This window comes from Apteryx mantelli, chromosome 16 (genome assembly GCF_036417845.1).
Source record: "Apteryx mantelli isolate bAptMan1 chromosome 16, bAptMan1.hap1, whole genome shotgun sequence".
Taxonomy (NCBI): domain Eukaryota; kingdom Metazoa; phylum Chordata; class Aves; order Apterygiformes; family Apterygidae; genus Apteryx; species Apteryx mantelli.
In genome coordinates this window covers 13211917-13235001 of record NC_089993.1, presented here as the reverse complement: position 1 = coordinate 13235001, position 23085 = coordinate 13211917, and the positions used below count along the sequence as shown (strand labels likewise).

The 23085-nt window shown below is 40.2% G+C and overlaps 1 protein-coding gene across 1 annotated transcript in view; it reads right to left on the bottom strand.

The window, feature by feature from the left end:
* Positions 1 to 2308: 2308 nt before the first annotated feature.
* Positions 2309 to 23085, bottom strand: part of OTOA (otoancorin) — a 38036-nt gene continuing 17259 nt past the window's right edge. The window contains exons 19-29 of the mRNA XM_067306117.1: positions 21964 to 22154; positions 19592 to 19685; positions 18244 to 18373; positions 14542 to 14729; positions 10926 to 11081; positions 9327 to 9469; positions 8782 to 8918; positions 7454 to 7551; positions 5369 to 5561; positions 4034 to 4120; positions 2309 to 3437 (exon numbers count right to left, since the gene is read on the bottom strand). Of these exons, the coding sequence (XP_067162218.1) occupies positions 4053 to 4120; positions 5369 to 5561; positions 7454 to 7551; positions 8782 to 8918; positions 9327 to 9469; positions 10926 to 11081; positions 14542 to 14729; positions 18244 to 18373; positions 19592 to 19685; positions 21964 to 22154 (1398 nt within the window). The 3' untranslated portion in view covers positions 2309 to 3437; positions 4034 to 4052. The remainder of the gene's footprint in view (positions 3438 to 4033; positions 4121 to 5368; positions 5562 to 7453; positions 7552 to 8781; positions 8919 to 9326; positions 9470 to 10925; positions 11082 to 14541; positions 14730 to 18243; positions 18374 to 19591; positions 19686 to 21963; positions 22155 to 23085) is intronic.

The following is a 23085-nucleotide window of genomic DNA, read 5'->3' as shown; positions in this document are numbered from 1 at the left end:
TCCATCACTGATACAGGGGTTGTAGCCCTTTTTTCTTTTTCATACATGATTCTGAATATAAAAGTGGCAGGCACTGTAATAATAAGACAACAAAGTATTTCTTTCTGTCTGTTAATCTCTTAAGAATCCTTCTACATCTTGTCAAATGAATTAAATTAGATACCCCACTTACATACTGCCGGACACTGCCATCTGTCACTTGATTCACAGCACCCCAGAAGAGCTTGGCCTACACCAGGGTTACATCCATACCGCAGCCGGAGGTATATCCCGCCGGATGTCCTGCAGTGCCCAGCAGTCATCAGAGTAGTCGCAAGTGGAGAGCAGAGCTGCAATTCTCACAATGTGCAGGTAAGAAAATGAGACTGTCATGACATCTATTTAACAGCAGATTTCTGTATTAGAGTCTGATTGTTTTGCCATTCTTAAAATATAAATGACAGAACTAAGAGAATATAGGAAAATTAAGGCTGGTTTAACAAACCTTACCCACACCTAAAACAAACAGAAGCATTTCTTTAAGGATCAAAGAGATCTTTATACAACTTTTTTCTGTAGCATATTCTTCCTCAAAATCCTGATGGTGTGAAAAGAGAGGGACTGTGAGATGTCTTGCCCATGAACACGTTCCAGTGAAAGTAATCATGCGCATTATGTATATAATATACATATGTACAGGTTAGAGATCCTTCTGACTAGCAGTACCATATGGCATGGATGCCTGCATCTAGTTATTCTGTGTTTTGCACCCAGGAGTAAAAAGTAAAGTGCACTATTCATGTTTCAGTTTCTTCTTAGCAATGGAAGTATGCCAAACTGTGAACGGAGAGCAGATTACACACCGTGCATGTTACTAGCACTCTCCATCCCCTTCTTCCCTCCCTATCTATTCTGAAGACAGAAACTCAGTTTCAAGAGTTTTGAAGCAGGAATCTCTTGAACTCCAGTTTTTGCAGAACAGGCATTTCCAGCAGCGACCTCTAAAAGAAGTACATTGGCAAAAGCAAAATTGCATTTCCACAATACTTGCCAAGATGCTCATACCATCTTACAAACTAAATAGGACTTGTAATCTCACCCTAAGTACGTGCTTACCATCCAGTAAGCACAACATTAAATGGGTGCTCCACATCTACTTTTCCTTCATTACCCTTATAAGAAATAGATATGTGTATGACCAAATGTAAATGCAATACCGAAGACATTAACATAATTACTAATCTAATAAAATAAATAAATAATCAAGGAGTTGAACAATTTAAAAGCACTTGCACTTGAAAGAAATTATGGCACAGATGGTATGAAACCAAGATCTCACTCCTGCTCCAATTAAAAGCTAAACTCTGACTCACATAATTGCAAACTGATTTACTCCCAGGTACATTGACAGAAGAAGAGCATTTTCAACTCATACAGATATTTGAAGTGCTCGGTATAGCTAAGTCACATATCTGAGTTTAACAGCTGAACTGGAAACGCTGTTTTCTTGACTGTGAAAATATTCTCCTGCATCTTGACTGAAGTGCATGCAGAATTCAAGTCAGGTAATTTCTGGAAATCAAACAACCTTTTAGTACTTTCACATCTAAATGAGGCAGGAGATTTTAATGTAAGAAAACAGATGACTTTATAATATACTCGAACCATTGAAATATTTCAAGTTTTAGTGGGTATTTGCATGTATTTGCTGGGATTGATAAAACAAGATTTTTTTTGTATATTTAAATAAATGCCACAATTTACTGTTTATATGCAGAAAGGGAACTCAATGGGAAAAAGCTGGTATCTTCCTTTCTGCACTAGAGAAAAAGGTACAAGACAATTTGCAGCAATAGCAGTAGCTCTTTGCTCATAAAATGCAGAACCGAAACATGTAATACTGTATGTAACATCATGTCACATTTGCCAGGGCTAGTTATAGGCAAAGGCAGTGGCTAGAGCAGACTGCTCAAGGGGAAGAGGGAGCAGGACCAGGTGCAAAGTGGCCCTGCCCTCATTGCCCACTTTGCCAATAACAGGGCCCTGGAAATCAGGCTGGCTCCTGCTGCAGGAGGAATTACAGAGTATATGGGACTGTGGTGGGAGCTGTTATTCCCAAGAGCAGTAACAACTAATATTCACCCTTCCCCAGCAGCAGCACCAGCAGCAGCACCAGCAGCAAGGCTGCTTCTCCAGGCTTTTCCCTCCAGCTCTCCATCCCAGCTCCACTCCTATCCCTTCCTCACCTGTAGCAAAATTTCAATTCTGCTTTCAGTGCTGAGAAGCTAGATCTGATGTTTGTCATAAAGGAATATGAATACAAGTTTGAAAGACATTTATTATAGTACAGCCGTAAAAGGAACAGCTAAACTTTTAAGTCTATGCATTGTCTTTTTTTAATCCAGGAAAGAAAAAGACTTTTGCAATGGCAAGATGGAAAACTGTACCATGAGTTCTTGCATAAAACTATGTTGACCAACAGCAAAATGTATGTTCAGATGCAAAGGATTTTTAATGTATCTGTTTTTTCCATTGTTTAAAATACTGGAGCCTGACATGAAAAACACTGGACATATAAGCCATATGTTGATAGAACACATGCAAATATTTGTGGTTTATAATTATAGGTAGTTAATTATTGATTTTGAGCTTGTGGAGAATGCTGTATGGATAGTCCTAGTAACATCTGTAGTCCAGTGAACAGTTTGCTCATACTACTCCCAGCTGTATGCTTCAACCCTGCCTGAAGTGAAGGAGGGACTGCCTCATGATGAAGATAGGCAGGTTTCCACGGTGCATTTTGTCGCTTGCAATGCTAACAGGATTGCCAGTGCTCTCGGTGTTGACAGCTCTGTGTTGTATACATACAGCCATTGGGAATTACATTTCACACAGGCACTTAAATTATAAGAACATACGATCTCTTCTTATCTGAGCAGGATTTAGACCAGCAACCCAGAGATGAAATTATTTTATTGCAACAGCAGTAACTTTTAGTATGGTCTCTATGAAGACACACAAAAAGCTGGCCCCTGCCCTGAGGAATGTATACTCAAAGTATAAGAAAAAAGCCCCCAACAGATGGATACAATAGTGTGACCAAATTAGCCTACATAAAAAAAGAACTGGATACAATACATCAGGTTCTGAATAACAATCACCTGCTAGCTGTCCCCTAAGTCATTCAGGCACCTAACACATAAGTATATCTTTCAGTGGTTTTCTCATGAGACACATAAGCCAATTCCAGTTTTGTTTGTTCTGAAATATTTGGAGGAATGCTGTGTTAATGGTAAAGGCAGAGAGCGGGTATACTTCACATCATGATGCCAGATGAAGGTGCTGCTTTTAAGAAATTAACCACTTTGCCCTCAGGCAACTCAGAGCCTCTTGATTCTACTAATCGTGCTGAGCTGCAACTCTTTGGTTCTATCACCACCTTTGTGAGCTCCGGGGTGCTGAAAAGCAAGCAAAGAAAAATATCAAATCTTTGGACATACCTTGGGTTGCAGTCTATAACAGTAAGTAGAATACTAGAGCATTTAGTTTGCTTAACTGGTAGAGTTTGTAACTTAAGTCCACCAGTGCTCTGGTTAAATTTGATCCTGCCAAAATGGTAAAATACATTGAAAGTTAATGACAACATTCATTTAATTGGAAGTTATCAAAGCAATTGTGGAATAAAATCTTGTCAATATACTGGAACAGGCAAAATACAGGTTAATACCAACAACATGCCTCAAATAACAACACTGTAGTTGATTGGTGTTACATAGAACTTTAAATACACATTTTGTTAAGGTTGCCCTTACAGTAAAGATAACATAAAATGCTTTCCCCTTGATTAGATTCTAAGGTAGTCTATGTCTGAGAGAGGTACAAGGCACTGCTGTAATACAGAAATGTTACTCAGAAATTGTTATCTCTGTACTCAAAGCAAGGAGGGGGTCTCTCTTGCAGTCCTTCACCCTATCTTGTTACTGCTAAACAACCACTGTCACAGATGAGCTGTGTTTCTGTTATAAAGATACCACTTATCGAAAATGTAACTTACCATAGGCTTAATTATGGATTCAGAAGGGCAGGGGAAGCATAAACACAGCACACAACCAGATGCTGAAGCTATTCAAACGGGGAGCACCTGAAAAGCAGAAAGCATTACTCTTATTGCCATGATACAGTTCAATCTAATGCTGTCTTATTTAAGCCACCTTCCCCCCCCCCAACAGAGAGGCAAAGGCATCCCAGATAGGGGTGTAGCAAATTCCAACATTTGGATTTTTCTAACTATATGCAGCTGCTCAGAAGATTACACCATCCAGAACAGTCACTTCCAACACCTACAGCTCCAGAGAGAAGCAATTCAAAGGGAAAGTATTCACGACACCACTGAGACAGGAATCGCGAATGAGAAGCTGAGGAACTCAGGTGATCTTTACACAGAGAGCTCCTCCCTTTGGCATCTCCAGAGGGAGATGGGGGCGAGGGACCTGGTCTGAGAGTACTTTTCAGTTGCTTCCAGGAAGGTCTGTCCTAATTCCAGCAAGTGCAACATAGCAATTTAGTCCCCCTTACTCCTATTTTAGCATCTCAACATCCCTCTCATTTCTTTGACAGTTTTTCTCTCATTGGAAGGCTGGAGGGAGGAAGGTGGCAGTGGAAGAAACAGTATTTGCTGTCTGATACAGCTAATTCCTCAACATTGGCTTGACTATGTGTGAGCTATCACTAACTGTAAAACATCCATTAACATACTTGCCAGTATAACTTGCTAATATGACTTACAATACGGAAAAGTAATAAGTTAAACCACCGAAGCCTAGCTATTAATGGGCTGTCATTCCAAACAGGATGGGAACAGCAGGAAAAACTGTTGAAATGGCCCTAAATCTGATCTGGATAAAGATGCTAATCCACCGCAGTGCTACCTCCTTTCCCACTCACAGCTCTACAAACTAGGATCTACTGCAGATAAAGGTTGTGACCTGACGGTCCAGAGATGGACAGTCCTGCTTTAAATTATTTAGGTAGAAAATATGGGAGGGAGGGAAGGAAGGAAGGAAGGAAGGAGAAATGTTTTTGACTGCATTTTATACAAGCTAGTATTTAGCACAGTGTGATGTTATACTAGCAGCATATAGCTGCTATTGCCAGCTGACAATCTTCCTCCATTATCTCTTGCTGTGGATAAATCCAACAAAATCCTTGCTGTTCTTCTTGGTCAGATGCATGATTTGAGGCACTTGAGTTAAAACATGTTGATTAGAATGTTCACTGTAACCCACCTCCAAAATAAGGGTCTGATCCTGGTGGCTGCTGAGAGACCGCTCACCCCATTGATGTGAGTGTCCTCCCCCTCTAAAGAGGAGGGGGGAGCGACTCTACTCACCGCTCGAAGCTGGGGTTTGTGCCCCCAGGGTGGTGCTTGCGCTGCTGTGCGTCTCTTGGGCACTTGTCCTGGCACCGTCCAGTGCCAGCTGAAGACTCTGGAGCTGCGAGGGGCTCAGACGCTCACGCTGTGATTTGGTAACCCTGGCGGCATTTTCAGGGCCCAGGTTTGCTATTTGTTCTGGGGACAATGCCTGGGAGGAACGAAAGCCAGAACAAAGGGTTTAGGCTGTCAGTTATGTAATGCAGGTAGGGAATCGGAAGTCAGCACTGCCTTGCATTTGGAATGAGGAGAAGTGGCCTTCAACGTTGCATTGCTACACAAGAGCTCAAGAGAGCTTAACAAACCTGTGCATTCATTTACTTCACTGAACCCTCAACTACCCTCCTCTGTGCTGCTTGGCTCAGACAGCTTGAGCACCTTTATATGCTAACACTGTATTTGACAGTGCTTCAATATATTACTGGAATTTAATTTTCCAACCATTTGTTTTCTGATTTACTCAAAGGCTGATGGCAGTGTGCATCTTCCTATGCTTTCATTTATTTCCTCCTACATCTGCTCCCAAGCTACCTCACTTGAACCTATGCTTGACCTCTGATTAGAGTTATCGGTAGGACAGTGAGATGAAAAGACATGCTCTAATCTCATTATTCAATTTTCTTTTTTAGACTGAAAATCTTCCAAGTTCAGTCATATTAAATCTTGTGTTTAAAATGGAACATGGTAATCATAATCTTACAAAAATTATCTTATATCACACAGCAATTAACCAATTTGTAAAATCTGCATCTATGGGGCACACTAGATTGCTTTTTTATCGTTAACATTCTGCAGTCACAGGAATTTTAGCTCCCCTATATAACAAGCCTTCTTGTTGCAACAATTCTGCATCCAGGTGCTACTTTATAAAGACTGTATTCCCATTCCAAGTATGTCACATGATGGAGCAAACCCTTCCCAATTTTTGATTGTCTAGCGAATGGTGTGCTCTTTTAAATCTCATATAAATGCCTGTCAGACAGTCCAGAATTTTGAAGTGAGCCACTTTTTAACTAAAATAAGGTCCATAATACAATGCATTTTCTCATAAATCATAGTCTGAATAATGTACACAGCCCTAAAATAAATTTATACAAAACCTGTGTAAAAACAGAATCTGCTTTCAGTCCTTCAAGTACAGGAAACTCTTCTGGGAAGGTGCCCTGTTATTTTAAAGTACATTTTGTAATATCATTACAATTCTTATTAACACAAATTTATGCTATTTGAAAGGAATTCTTTTCCATAGACCTTCAGCTTTGCCTGTTTTCCAGAGAAATAGTTTGACATAGAGATGTTTCAGGCTTATCTAAACTGTCAGTGGTACTGTGCAGAACAGTAAGTGTGCAAGAAGTTTTTCTCTTTTATGGAAGCTGACACAGTTAACTATCTGTTTAGCTCATCTGTCCATACGAACGCTGCTGCCTGAGCATCTGAAAGAGACCAGCCTAGACAGAATATTAATCTTGACACCAAGTCAAATAAAGTCCGGGGCAATGATCTCAAAATCCAGCTTGTAGTTTCTGGTCCACATTCAGAACTGGTGTAATTAGATTTAATTCCTTTCAGATCTGTATCTGCTTGTACAATCTGTTTTTCAGAGCTAACTCAGGAGAATGTTGCCAGATTTTAGGGTAACAAAAACTCTTGCATAATCAACACAAAAATTTGCAGCTATGATAGCATCCATGAAAACGTTAATAAACAGAGAAGAAAACTCAGATCTGAATATGGTGTCAGAAGAAAGAGACCCCCCTTCCATGCTTTCTAACCCTGAATCTTTGAATTGCATTTCTAAACTAATTCATAGTCTTTTTTCCTTGAAATGCATTCTGAAGAATAAATAATGCTTGTTAACATCACAAATACAGACGATACAGTTGAAACTTAATGTTTCAAATCCTTGACTGCCTCTCACTTAATACACGATAGAAAAATTCTTGCTGAAACCCAAAACCAAAGCATATATCAGTGCTGTAGTTTATTTATACAAGAGCAGAAATGATAGAAATTTGGCTACTTCTTCAGTAACCAAGCTCTTACTTGGAAAATTTCAGCAGGTATGTGTCTTATTGCTTCTGGCTGGAAATATGGCATCAAGTTTTTATCAAAAGCTTTTAATTCATCCTCATTCAAACCACCTACAAAAACACAACCGGAACAAAACTCAGTTAGTATTATTTTTATTAGGTGTATTTTTAGACTAATATGAATTTTTAAATACTTACAGAAAATACCTAATAATTGTTTTTCTCCAGTATGTTTTAAAAAGAAACAGTGGTTCTTTTTTCATTTTGTTTAGTTTTCTTTCATTATATTCAAACATTACAAACCACCCGGAGTTAACCCTTGATATGGAATGCCTTGCACCTAAGGGACCACTAGATAAACTACAACTCTTTGGCATGGAGAGGAGACAATTGAGGGGAGATATGATAAAAATCCGTAAAGTCATACAGCAGCATTATTAGGGAATGCCTTTTCACAGTCTCTTCCAATACAAGATTTAGGGAGCGTTTAGTGAAATTATTGGAAGGCTTTCAAAACACATAATGGGAGGTACTTCATCCATTAAACATTTACAGTGTGGAATCATTGCTGCAGGCATTGGGGATGCTAAAATTTATATAGGTTCAATGTGCAATTAAACAGAATTACAGGAAAAAAATCCATGAACAACAAATCCTGTGTGACCTCTGGCTCGGGAGTGTCTGAGGCTGTGAGAGTATTCTGGAGAAGCAGCACTGCAGGCTAACCTGGTTCTTTCACTCTTTCCTAGATAGCCCATTTTTTCCACAGTTGGAGGCAGGATACTCACCCGGCTAGAGCATTGCTCTGACCTGATCTAGCCACCCTTGTGGCAACACAGTTCACAAATAGTGAGTTCACAGATTAAGTACAATTCACAGTTTAGTGAATTATACCTCTATTTTATGAAAAATACTATTTAATGCTGCAAATCTAATACAATTGAACTTTTCAGTACTATTCTTTGCAAAACAAAATTAAAAGCTACCTCATTTTAAGTAAAATCACAGATTCATGAGATTGAAAGGCTAGAATAACCTAATAAAAAGAGTGGGTCTGAAATCCTGGTTGCTTTTGCCCTCCTTGGTTTAGTTAACCCTTTTAAACACCAAATCACTTTGGGTTGCCCCCCCCCAAGTCAGACCTAGCAGCTTCAGAGGACCTTATGAAGATTATCACAGCTTCCCCGAGTGCTAATGAAACTGCTCCACGTCCATCCCTGAAGGTGACTCCTCTCTGGAAGAGATGTGTTTTGCCAGTCTAGAAGAATGCATTGCCCTGTCTCTTAAGGCTTAATAACGACGCTTCAGAACTAACACCATCTGGAGCCAGAGTTTCGTTACCTGCTATAGTACCAATCTCCTGTAGGATAGAGCTGTTCCAGCTGGTAGCAATTCCAAACACGGATTCTGCCATCTTCTTAAACTGCTTTAGGACAGGAGTGCTACAGAACAACAAGCCAATTCTTGCAGCAGCAGCACTGCAAAGGCAACAAGGTTACCACTATGTGCTGCAATTGCACCCAATGTTAAATATTCCTGGAATGTACTTAGTCTGGTGTAACAAGACTGTAAACCTATTTTCAAGTTAAAATATATGCACACAAATTGCATACAAATGTTGAATGCTTTGAGCAAAAGCCCAGGCTTCTCAATGCAATACTTGAGATATAAATAGCAGAGGAAAGCCGCAACAGAATCTATTTTAAACAACGACTATATGCCTTCCATGACACTTATTGTTAAAGCATCTAAAGTGTTTTCTAAAAGCATTTAAAGTGTTAAAAGAGTCCTTTAGGCTCTGGAAATCCTGAAGGAAAACAAATTGCACAATGAATTCTATCAATAGAGATACTGATAAATATTTAATTAATTATCAAATGTGGTACCTGAATTCAGCACTCCTTACGGACATGATTTCTGTGGAATTCAGAGCACAGAGAATAGCTCCTAATCCAACTAAATCAAAGCTTCTTAGTGTACTGATCGTATGGCCAGAGTCTTCTAGAAAACCTTGTAATATAGATCTTGCCTGCAAAAGCAATAAGATATGATACAATAACAGAGTACATATAATTGAAGGTTTTATTACCAGAAGCTCCAACGCTACCAGAAGTTATGGAGTGTTACAAGCAGACTATATATAATCCTGAGCCTCCCCTAGTGAAATTAGTTGGAGTTTTGCCATTGCCTCCTCTGTGTGACACTCAAACAGGACACTAATGCAACCACTTCCCAAGCGCGAGGCAGCTGAAACATTCTGCACCTCTTACGGGGCATCACAAGTGAACACTTCACCAGCAGACACGGGCACTGAAGTGCCGAGCAGAACTGCCCTATTCAATTCAACAGCCATGAGAACATGCAATTCCTCTGGGTGATCAATGTGAAATTTTTAGGTCAGCTTGTCCTATTGAAGTGTCACACATAGGTGGTGACCTGTGTTTAGGATTAAGATACAGATGTGAATAGGATGTAGGTGCCAAAATACCTTTGCAAGCCTAAGTCACTTAGGATGGCATTCATCCTAAACTACGGGTCTAGCTTTGGCCTGTCACCAAGGGATCCTCTAAAGTCAGTGAAAGAAACACGCATCTTCTGTGAAATCCTGATTTACGCCAAGATTAGCGTCTATCAAGCATGCTGTGCCTCTTTCTATAGAAGGAGCCTCAATGACTAGCTTAAACTAGCTGCCTAACTTTTAGACTCCCAAAGGTAGGTCAGATGAATCCCATTTAAGCAGCTACTCTTATTAACAGCAGGGAATCTCAAAAGCCAACTAGTACTGTGTAAAATCCTCCCAAGTACTGCCTGTTTCCTTCTGATAGTGTTCATCAGAACAAGCCATGACATTCTGCCAAAGCTGGCTGCCACCATGCAAGCGTCTGTACAACTGAGTAGCTGTGATGGTATGGTCACAAAGTCAGAAATGTGCTGTCAGTTGCATATATAAATAAAAGCTTTTAATCTTCTCTTCATTTAATATGAAAGCCCCATTGACAAAACTGGAAGTTATTCAAGCAAAGGGAGATGAGAGGAGCGTAGTATCTGAATAGTGTATTTTGCTAATAATTTAGGCTTCTAGGGTAACAGATGTCAGGCGTTAGGGTACACACTACCTCTTGGGTGATCAGTTTTAGTTAGGAAGGGCTAATAGCTTCTAGCAGTAGTTTCTATTTAGGGGCCAGTAGGAGAGGAGCTGCTGACCTGATTCCATTTCTTAGTAGGCAAGTGCTCATGAATACGCTCGTCACCACCACAATTAATATTCACTGATGTCCTCTTGGCCGTCTCACCAGGGAAGCCAGTAGGCAAGCAGACACCAGTGCTGACCTACCTGCCCACTTTTACTGGGATCATGGCAGAAGAAAACCAGCACGGAATAGGATGGATTCCTGTATCTGTTTCCTGGGCAACTGCAGGACTTCAGTCCCAAAGGGCATGAATCAAGAGGCTTTCACCAGTAGTAAATTCAGTAAAATATTTACCTGGGTAAGGGTCCACTCTGTTTGCTGACTAAGCGCAGAAATGGTGTCAATAGAATGTAAATCCAGCTCTTCTATTTCATTTTCAGTGAGTGCCAGAGCAATGCGCCCCAGAGAAACAATATGATAACTCTTCCAGTCTGGCAGTGATCCCCAAACCTTTAGAATAAATTCATTAATACACAGTGTCTGTTAGATCATTATGAATCTTCCTGCATATGCATCATTCTCAAAACTTTTGGTTTTAGAAATCCCAGTACTCAAGGATAAACCCCATCAGCCAAAAGGATGCTTCTTTGCACGCAATAGGTGCTAGCTTAGGTATTGTGAAGCTATTTGAGGTTCTACACTAGCAATGATGAGTTCATCTAAAAACATTGCAATTTGTACAGCTTGAGCTTGTTGTTAAGTCAGCACAGGTACTGCTGGAAGTGTTGCTGTAGAAGCAAATGCCACTAAAAAAAGTGAGTCTGTGCTGAGATCCACACTATTGCCACCACAGCAAAAGCAGCAAATGAACTATGGAGGCTTCTACACCAACTGCAGTCACTGCAGTGGAGTGACTTTAAATTGCCTTCGTGACCAGTCATTCTGACTCAGACAGTGACAAGGAAAGCAGAAGTCAAAAGTAGAGAATCAGGTAATCCAGGCAAATAGACCATTTCCAAAGTTCTGACTTCAAGTTTGTGTACATACATAGAGTATTTTTAAAATTCATTTTAATGTGTTTGTAAAGATACAGTTAACTCTGTGAAGCTCTGTAGAAACAAAGGAGGAAGGGCTCTTTTATACCAATACCAATGTATTTAAACTGATGTGTTCCACTGCTTTTAACTTTATGTGTAATACAGTTACACTGATTCAAAAGCTGTCCCAGACCAGCTCCTAAGAAAATTCTGATTTCAGGGAAAGATCTGCTTGAATAAGGAATAATGAAAGACCATCAAGAGTTGAATTTGCAGAGCCCAGAACTGTTAATTATATTTTGTTGAAAATTATAGAAGCTGGTAGTCAGTGGTCAACATCTGAGAGGATGTGGCTGATTGTCACAGAGAAAAGAGTTTGGATTTCGGCTAAAAGAAATAACCAGAACAAGACAGGTAAAATTAAAAAAAAAAAAAAAAGGTATGTTCTCTTTAACGGGCTCACGTACTTCAGCAACTTTACATTATGTCAGCTAGTTTCCACATGATCCTTTATGTTGCTTTTACAATGTCATAAGGAAATAGGAAAAGGGGTTAAGCCTGGGAAATTTCAATCTTTTCCAAAGAAAAGAGGTAGTATAAAGCGTTACCCAATTTTAAAGCTCTAATTCTCTAGCTAAAGAGGTACATGAAACACATACAGTTAAAAAATTGTATGTCTATTTCCTGATCTAGGTCATAAAATAAAGCATTTGAACTGCTTCATAAATAGTATTATCCAACAACGGAGATGAAATCTCAGACATAACAGTATAAATAACACAACACATAAAAACTGAAACACTCCGTTGTCCTCATTCACCTAGAGACTACAGATCTGCACATCTGTTACTATAACTGAGCCTGGAGACCTTCCTCTTACAAGTGACCTAAACTTATTTTCATTAAGACACAGTCTGATAACTGGACTTTTTGAATTAGTTTGGACCCGTGAGGAATATGCAGTATCAATCAATTTAGGAGAAATAAAGCTGGCTTAATCAAACCTTTAATCAAAGATGCCCTTTAGTTAATAATATAGAGCATCTTATGCACATAATTTCAAAGAACTGTGGTTGCTTTGCCTGTACTATCTGATTTCTCATGCTTTGCCTTCAGTGTTAACACCATGGTGAATTTTATAAATTACTGTACAGGAAGTCTTTGTCTAGCAGCAATCTTTCTTACAAATATTCACACAGAAAAAATATACTTGCATTTAGTGCACTACAGATCTGTGCATCTTTTAACCGAATATAGCTGGGATAGGAGTATATTAACCTTGTTGGCAATTTCTCTAGAACAGGTATCACTCTGTAAGCATACCATTATGTTGCACTGCTGTAAAATATTTTGATTTCCACTATCTCAGATGAGCGGTATTTTTATTTTCTTCTAGGGTTATACTTTCTTCCTTTTCCTAGCCACACGTCTCCATGTTGACAGAGGGAGGCTGTCTTCAGAAGAACTCATCTGATGCAGCGGGCTGCTGTCCTACTGCAACAAGGCAGCAGAGACCAAAGTCCAGAGCGAGCATCTGCTTTTGGAAATCTGGTTAGTGCCACTTCTCCTCAAGCGCCTGCATTTTAGGATTTTTAAAAGCTGAGCTTCACTGCTAAACATTACACTTCGGTCTCACCTACCCAAAGGTCATGGTCAGCTCCACTGTTCTGGCTGCAGCTGCTGGTTTAAGGAGATGCTGCCCTGTCCCACCGTGTCCCATTTCTGCTTCCCTCCAGAGATCAGAGCCCTCTGCGCTTGTATCGCTTGCAACTAATTGTACTTGTAGATGCTTCCTAACCTGCTTCTGTCAGAATGCTCTGATGGAGCCTAAAAGGGACTTTTTTTAAATGTTGGCTCATTTTGACAGAACGGGATTAGGGAGTAGCTAGCCATGCAGAGATGAAGGCAGATAGGAGATAACCTCTAGCAGAGGCTGGTGACAAGCAGACAGGCTGGGCTCGGTCACCTCTTCACCTCTGGCTCTTCTGCAGCCAAAACAACTTGTCGGATTGCACCCTAAGGCTTTCCCTTGCCACAACAGAAGGATGTTTGGGACAGAGCAGGGCACAAGAGCTGCTCCGGCTGCGCAGGCAGCTGGGGGGAGCAGGAGGCCACCCCCAGGGAGGGGTGCAGCACTGATAACTGCAGGTGTGGGGCGAGGGCTGACTTCTCCCTCACGTGTCTGCAGGAGCCCACGCCTGGCCACGGCAGCAGTGCTCAGAGCTGGACTCCTTGCTGACGCTCTGGCCCCGGCCCCAGAGCCGGCGCACTGCGCTGCACGTCCTAGGAGAGAGGGAGGTGCCAGCAGTGCTGCACGGAGCGGGCGATGGGCGCTAAGGGGCAGAGAGACTCCAGCCCTATTCCTCAAACAAAGAAGGATGTCTTCCCTCTGCTCTGTTTTCTTAACACTCGCCGGTAACCACCTAGTGAAGACACAGACTAAAAACATGGGTGTTTTTTAATTCCTAAAATTTCCCATCAACGGGTTTGTCCCCGGCGCACTGTCTGTAACAATCAGGTGGCAACACCAGCCTTACTCAGCTAAGGAGAAGTCTCGTTCAGTCAGTCTGCTTTTATACCACTGTAGGCTACATTTAACATGTAGACAGCTTAACACTGTGAACTTAATTCTCAGCAGGCCAACCAAGAGCGTACAGTGTGGCTTGCTGATTTTTCTTTTCTGAAAGAAAAGTGAGAAGCAAGCAACTGAAGAGGCATTGAAAAATAAAAGAACTTAAGTTGTTCGGCTGCCAGTAGGTCAGAACTACTTGCCTGTTGACTCTAAAGCACAGGCAATAATCTTCTTATACCAACTCGCATTATTTTTCCAATAAGCAATAGATATTCTTGCAGCACTTGCTTTAGAACTACACAGTTCAATAACAGCAAATCAAATTATGGATTTAATTTTCCTTCACAGACAGAATAGTTACCTGCTTGGCTTTTTCCTTCAAGACAATAAGCTGGGAGCTGCTAAAACCTGACACAGTCCCAAGAAGTTCCACATTTTTGTCAAATGTTTCTGCATCCATGCATTTCAGTTCCTGAACTGACCAAAAGGCATTTGCTTCTGCTAATTTAATAATTTCATCCAAAGAAGGGGCTCTGGTTCCTAAGCAATCTGGAAGAAAAAGTCAAATAGCAAGAGTTTTCTTCAAGGAGACTGAAAAAAGAAATCAAAGCAATACAAAGATTTAAGAGGCTGACAGACTATGGATTAGCTACAGATGATGTGATATTGATAAGTTAATCATCTTGCAATGAAATAATTCCTTTAAATATTCACATAATGAATGTCCTGTATATAAAAATAGGATTTGCCTAATTTGCAAGAAATTGGTTATATATTGTCCTCCAAATGCAGTTCATGCTGGAAAAGAAAATAGGAGTAGACATATTTTTGAAATATATGATACTATAGTAACATTAAAATCTGGATGTATGTAATACTAAGAGTAACCAAGATCTTTCAAGTGTCTAATTCCCTAAAAGAACCAAAATCCTGGTAAGTGCTGATCCTGAGGTAAAAACACTGTTTATCAGGAATCTTGTTTCAGTAAGAATGAAATGCAAATACAGCTCTCTATACAGCTATATTGCTGCTCACAAAAAAATGCTGCAGCTGAATAAACTTCTCCATGTTCAAGCACCACATATGTGAATCCAGCTCAAGAGTTAAGCAACAGACAGGAGAGGTCCTTTTACTCTGAAACGCACTGACAGAGATGTATGTCTTGCAAGACTTGCCTGACATTTAAACAAGGTGAAGACAGAAACTGAATGTGTCAGAGAAAGGCAGTGCTTGTTCTTTATGTCAAGCATGTTGTTAAAATGTCAGGAAGTAGAAAGGGCTATTCACTTACAACAGAATTGTTAGGACAGACGAACTGCATTTAAAAATCTGATTTACCGACAGATTCTGGCCCTATGCACGCTTAAATGAGACAGTTTCCATTGTGTGTTTTAATGAATCCTGGTCTTTGCTGGCATCGACCATCTCTAATATTGAATATGGAAAGCAGAAAGTAGAATCCTGATGTTGTTGCTTACTGCTCTCTCCTGTCACTAATTTTGGAAACCCTTATTAAATAATTATCTAAACCAAATAATCTCTGCATGTCTTCAGATATGATCATTACCAGTAAAAAGCAAGAATTTCACAGATGCTGAGTCTGAGCTAAGCTTCCCTAAGTAAATTAAAGTGAGGATGTACAAAGTAGATTTGTACTTTGAAAGGAGGCAGAGGAGGGATTTGTTTGCATCAAAGAAAGCTGCAGTAGTGGGTAGAACGCTGAAAAGACTAAATCTGTTGAGCAAACGAAAATGTTGTTCAGCTTCTACCGTACCAGCTGATGTTCTGCTCTCCCTTCAAACCACTCTCTTGTGAAGCTGCTTTGTTTCACTTTCCCCTGCTGCAAAAGGTCAGCTTTTTTCATGTAAATACTACCTACCCATCCATGCTCAATGCAGTTCCCTTCCCCAAGTCATGAAAACCTAATATTTTTTGTTCTTGGAAAAAACATTGCTTTTATTATTTGTAACACACCAGATACGTTGGCGAGATTACAGAGGGAAATACTAATTAGACTCCTGGCTTTGCTTCCTGTATCTGATGCTGCCTCATTCTTCCTTTTCCTATATAATCATATTTATTTTGATGCAGAACGTGTTATCTATATAATGCAACTTCTTGTTGCTGTGAGGCAAGCAACTTGAATTTTATTTCCAGCACTGCCACTGTTTTATTGTAGCATCTTGGATACACTGTTTCTGAGTTTTGTCTCATATTTTCCACAATTTTTGTTTTTCCTTTGATGTAGGTATAGATATAAAAACTCTGACACTGGTAATTGTTACTGTTATTACTGTTAGCTCACAACTGGACAGTGGGAAATGTAAAATATCAGGTTGGTAGCATGAAGAGCATCACTGTTACTCCAGAGCTATTTTCATAATACACCAATTTTCCAGTGATCCAGAAATCAGTCATAAAAGTTCATTCCTTACTAAAATCACCATGTGAGTCCTGTGAACTTAATAAAATTACGTTTGGTTACAGAACTTCATTAATACACTTTTGGACTGTGGAATTGTTTCTTTTTAGACTAGCACAAAAAATCCCTCCAGTTCTTATCTTCCAACTCCTCCCCAGCTGAGCTAGCCCACGAGAAGCAAGGAACAGAGACCTTCCACAGCCTTGGAGTCCTCTTATCCTTTGACGAAGATCATTAACTTCCCTGGCAGGCTGACGCTGGTCCTGCAGTGCAGACAAGGCTGCTCTGCAGCTGCACTGGCCATGGGCTGGCCTGACTAGAGGAGTTTTCAGGATTCATGTTCTTGTGATCCTGAGAGCTAAAAATGCATCATAAAGGACACCAGCAGGCTCAGACACCTGATGCTGAATCTTTAAATCTAGTGGTCCATGTCTAAAGAAACATGGTTTATGATCAGATAGTTTACTTGTTCAAGGAAGAGTGATTATACAGCTGGACTAACACTCTGCTACTCTGTGGGCCTGATTCGGCTATTTTAGAGCATGATAATTGTGCGCTGACTCCTCTGATGAAAAGAGGCCATGGTTTTGTTCAGGTGATGCAAAAATACAGCTGTGTAAAACATTCTCCGTCTCCCTCTGTATATGGATATAACACTGTAAGGGGCAAATTCATTCCCAGGGACACCACAGTAACCATTCAGAGTTGCTATAATGCAGGCGGATGAAATTCCATGCAGACTCAGGGCTTGGTGGGAGCTTGGGTTTATATTCTCTTAAACAGAGAATCAACCGGAGGATTTTCAAAGCTTTAAAAGCAGACAGTACCAAACCTCTCGAAAGCGTTGGCTTCTAAATTCTCCTTAGTTCTTTCAAAAGCCTTCCCCACAGCACATATGTTTTACATGCCACAGGATGGCACAGTTTAAAGTTCTCCCTGGGTGAACTTCAAATAACAGAAAGCATATAGCTATTGGAATGACAGAATACAGTCTAAGTATGTACCTACCATAAGGAAAACAGGAAAACAGGGTCTATTTGTCACAAGAGATTTGAATAGACTGATGTTTGGTTGCTAACTAAAATACATTTAGACTATAACAAACTTTGTCCATTTGGACAGACAAAACACAGTGCCAGCAATGTCAGATTGAAGAACAGCTGAGTCAACATAAGCTCATGTCTGGCAAAGGATTAACTGTGCGTAATCTTTTGGCACAACAACTTGTTACTCTCATGGCTTTTTTATTCAAGGAATTTCACTTAGATTACAAAGGAAGCCAAAAAAAGTAAAAATAAAGAAAAAACCTAATCCAAATCATTTATCTTTTCCCTTTGTGCACTTGCAAATGTTCCAGGAGATGCTTAACCATGCAATCTTGTAATGGAATTAAATGCTTCATCAACTGGTCAATGCGTCTGACAACTACAGGCAACAGGGCAAAGACTCGCACTGTTTTACTAAAAGACTGAACCCCTTTAAGTTACTTGAGGCTTTACTTTTTATCGTCCTGCTTCTCAGAACGCATTTGATGACAAAGCAAAACACAAAGTCTGGTCAAAGTGCACCACCACAGCCCCAAATGGCACCACTGTAAATCTGTCATTTTGATCCTGCGCGGGTACCAGTTGAAATACTCACCAGGTCTGGTGATAGATGACCTGTTGTTGGCAGTGGTGTTGCAGACAAATTCAAATACAGTTGATAGAAGCTCTTCAGCTGAAGAAATTGGCCCAATTGTCTTTGCTATTTGTAAAATGATATCTGGGAACTTCAAAAGGAGAAAAAAAATGAATAAGACACCTTTCCCCCTTTTAAAACAAAGCAGTTAGGATATTATCTACAGAGAAAGACTTGTGCAGGCCTCAGCAAAGTACGGGTTAGCAACAGCTCAGCTTCCTTCCTGCTTGTGCAGATGTTTCTGAAGGGAAGGAGAGTAAATTGGCTGGTCCTCAACGGTCAACAGCAGATGCTTAAGGAAAAAATATATGGAAGAAAGCAAATTGGGAGCAATTCTCTCTCTTGTAAGCCCTCACAGCTTCTGGCAACATCTCAACACTGCCTGAATTGGAGACTGCACCCAGAACACGCTGTAGCAATGAGTTCCACAGTTTAATTATGTGCACTATGAAAAGTACTTTATTTTGTTTGTTTTAAATTTGCCAGGCAAATATCAGAATTTAGGGGGAGGATCCAATTAAATTATGAGAATTCATTTTCACCTGTTCATCTTTTTTTAGGATTTTGTGAGGTTTTCACCTCTCTCCTCCACCTTGCTAGACATCTCCTTTTCAGTTGAAATGTTATTCTCTATTGCCAAACATAGGCATCATCTCCTGAGGAAAACTTACTGTCTATGGTCACATCATTCTGCTGAAAAATAATACCTCATTCCAGTATAGGTTACTCCTATACATAAAAGTTATAAAATTATAAGAACTAAAGAGGGCAAAGAAACTACAGAGTGCAATGCAGAGGCTATCAGTTATTATTATGGGGCATTATTACAGTGTTATTACACTGGCCTGTGGGCAAAGGGCCATATGAGTAAATGCTAATTTGATTCTCTCTCTCTCAATATGATCCCATTATTAGCAGTGGGGTAAGAAACAGAACTTTCATGGTTGGAAAGGAGGGGAATGGAGCCGGAAACGCTGCCCTGCATAATGTTCTAAAACTGCTGCAGGCTGTGTATGTGCACACCTCACTATAAACGCACCATTTTCTTCTATAGTGACAATGCCCTGTCATCGTTGTATACATGCACATAATTGTTTATATTACCATCACATTCGAGATGAAGTCTCAGAAATGTTGATGAAGTCAAGAATGTAAGAATGGATGAAAACATTTACACGCGGTTCCTTGCCAGGAGAATTATTTTCCTAGTTTAGCATTCAAGTTGCATAATTTAGACTGAATCATGACATTCACAAATTCAACTTTTAACATATCTTTCACAAATTTAAAAATTGAAATAAAAAGATACCTTTATGGCAAGGACATTTAATTCTCCTTTTGACAACAGAGCTATGAACGGTCCAACATCTAATGTTGTTTCCGCTGTCCAAGTCTTTGGGGAGCTGAGGAAATATTTGGGGAAATTACTTTAAGGAAGAATGTCTGCAATTAAAATGACACTAAAACGTATACCAGCAATTAAAATTATACTAAAACATCACAGTTTTATTTATACTCTATCATATAGGAAAGACAGATACTCCTGTGCAAACGTGACAATTCATGTCTATTAACATCATATGGCATTTTCTCATATCTCTTTGATATATAGGGCATTAGCGGAGTTCTCAGTACCCTCAGAGAAAGCCTTCAAATATTCTAGCAGTGGAGCTTTCCTCTCTCTCTCTCTCTCCCCCCCTCAATATTCATAGCATTCTTAGCACTATAGTGTTCAAGCAAGGAGAAATGGTCCCTTTTTTCTTAGAAAACTTCATTTACCATTTTCTCAGATTTATACTGCACAGTATTAAATGGCATCAAAAGAGAAGTAGGAACCTCATAAACAAAACTGAAACCATCCCTTTTCCAAGTACCTTGTCCTAAGGACCAATCTTGCTAATACTTCAAGCAAACAACACTTGCCAGTACTTGCTTATAAATTTGAACAACTTCCCATATTCAACTATTTGCAGGTTTACAGAGGCTGTTTTTCATCAGTGTTGGGCAACTGCAGCTTTCCCTGATGTCAGCAGGAGCTGAGGGTGCTCAGCATTTCTGAAAAGACGGATTTCACTGAACAACTCACATAAGTAACTCAGTGTGGCAATGGTCAGCTGCTAGCACTGTCTTTTTAAAACTAAGAGACAGAAACACAAAACAAGTGATGGAGCAGAAGATTTAAAAACATACCTTATTAGCTACGTATTTTTATTGTCAGTGCTATTTCCTTCATCTGTAATGTTAAGAGTAATGGGAGATAGCTCTAATGCCTTGGAGAACCACATCTAATTAAATCTATGCCATTTCTGTACTGGAGAATAATTCTGTGGTAGGTACCATATCTCCTGAAATAACATGCTAAATTATTTGCAGGAATTTCAAGTCTTAAAAATGAAGTTCAAGTTCAGTTCTGAGTGGTGCTGGGTGTTTTGAAATATTTGTAGCTTAGCACTACGCATGTTTGGGCTGTTTGATAATAATCTGACAAATGACAGCCAACCCAGTTGCCTTGTGGTTGACTTAAGAAAACACCTGGACTGATAATTTTCTGCCTGAAAGACTCTAAAGAAAATGATAGTCTAACAGGTCTGTTACTAATTTATGTTCTCATAGAAAACTTTATTTGGTTTGTTGCCCCATTATCAGGATTTTTGACTAGACAAACATTTTCATAATAAAATAAAGTATTATTTAGTACAATGTGTCATGATACATTAATCTGAATCTGTATCAAGATCAAATGCAGGGGTGGGATCTGGTGGAAAATATAGTTTAGAAGCTAAAACATAACTCTCAGTAAAACTATCAATATCTGTCTTATATTTAATAAATAAATAATGCCAATTTTTAATACTTTCTTTGATGTATTCACTTCTAGCTACTCCATTACCAGAAAAATGCTGGCAACTAGAAGGAAGCTGAAGGAGTAACAAATGTGATTAGGAGGATCAAGTGACAGACTTTGGGGCAGGAAGGGAAAGACTGCGGGCACACTTTACTGAAGGGATTACTGAAGGGTTAGGGGTAGGAACTGTGTGTCCAGTCTCTGTTTTCAAATGTAAGATACTTCTAAGAGACAAGGCAGGAGGGAAACGGTATATTCTTGCCAGATAGAAGATGACGTTGTTTTTTGCATGACTGATGCAGCAGTGTGGTTGAAATCAGCCTCCTAGTCTGAGTCATTGATGACTTCTACCAGGCTGTCCACTTTGTTGTTTCTGCTGGTTTAACTTTATAGCCCCCTGCCTCCTCCTCTGGCTCGCTCCCACCGCCAGGATGCTAGCTTCTTCTTAATTTCTCTTATCACATCTGGGCACTGTGTGTCCCACTTCCATCTTTCAATTCCTTGCATTCCTGCACTGTACTTTGACAGTAACCCCCTTTCTCTCACCACCCCAGAGATTCAGTTTGCCTGCCCCTTCTCAACCATTAGAGTTTCTCCCTTTTTCTCTGGGACGTAAGTCACTCAGGGTGTCCCTGGGGTTATATTCTGTTCCGCAGTTATCATGTTACAGACAAGAACAGAAATGTCATTCCAGCGGACCGAGACCCCACGCTTGGCCAGTGATAGAAGTTGCTTTGTGTTGTTTTTCACTGCAGTGCTATTTGGACAAAGCAAATGCTTGGTATTTGCATGCCTTAAACATCAGCAAAAGCAAGGTGGTGTATCTAATACCTTACCCATATAACTCGAGGAGTTTGTATTTAATTTCAATCTTCTGCTCATGGCTGAGCTGTCGGCAGAGTTTGAATTGATGCAGGGCTATTGCCATTGCCTTCGGGGACATTCTGCCACGTATAGAGGCCGGAGGTAAGTGGCAGATTAGATTTCCAAGTAGGTCAACATCATATTCATCAGCAATGGAGCCATTCTGAAACAAAGAGCATTTACCTTGCTGGCAGAGCTAATCTTGGCTCTTGCCCTGTATCACTCAACTGCACCACAATACATTTAAGCTCTACGACCCTTTAAGGAACAAAGGCACAACAGTTCACGCTGGCAGCTCACTCTGCAGTTTCTGTCGAGACTACGTTTTACTTTTTGCTGTTACCCATATAATTGGCAATATTTAATAAGCACCTGCGACAGCTTTCAGTGTATTCTTATTTAACATTGAATCATACATAACAGTCAATTAAAACGAAATCCCCTGCCATATATCCATATCCAGGTGATCACCCAACAAGTGCAGAGGTGGTGCAGCTCTGCCTGGCAGGAGGGTGCTCAGGTGGCCCCTTGTGGCAAAGGGAGCACAAGCTCCTGCTACCACCAGGCTTAGCTCCGCAGGGTTTCTTAGGGCCTGCCAAAACATGAGGGATTATAGGGCTGGTTAGTATATATAATGGCATGAATATTCACAGCCACAGCGAAGAACTGTTTTCCCCAAACTATTGAGCACTGCTGCAGCTCCCAGACAGCAGCAGTCACAAAATACTCCTGATACAACCACCTCACCTGTGAAGCTACCTGTGCCGCGCGCAGCTGTACAGGGCCAGCAGAGGTTGGGGCAAGGGGGAACAGCTCTAAGTGCAAATGGGTCAGCTCTGGGCTGTCCTGAGCAGTTCGCTGTGGGTAGCAATGATTTCTCATGAGAACACTCATATTACTCACAGAATCGAAAAAAAATAAGGAAGCTTTAAAAATGTGTTTCTTTAGACAGGGAACAATACAATCAAAACAGTGTATGAAAAGAACATAAGAATACAGATGGGTAAGACACAAACATATGTGGGAAGTGACTGACTTTGCTGTATGAAATGCAGTGTGATAATATGTGCAAGTGTCACAATCACAGAACAGTT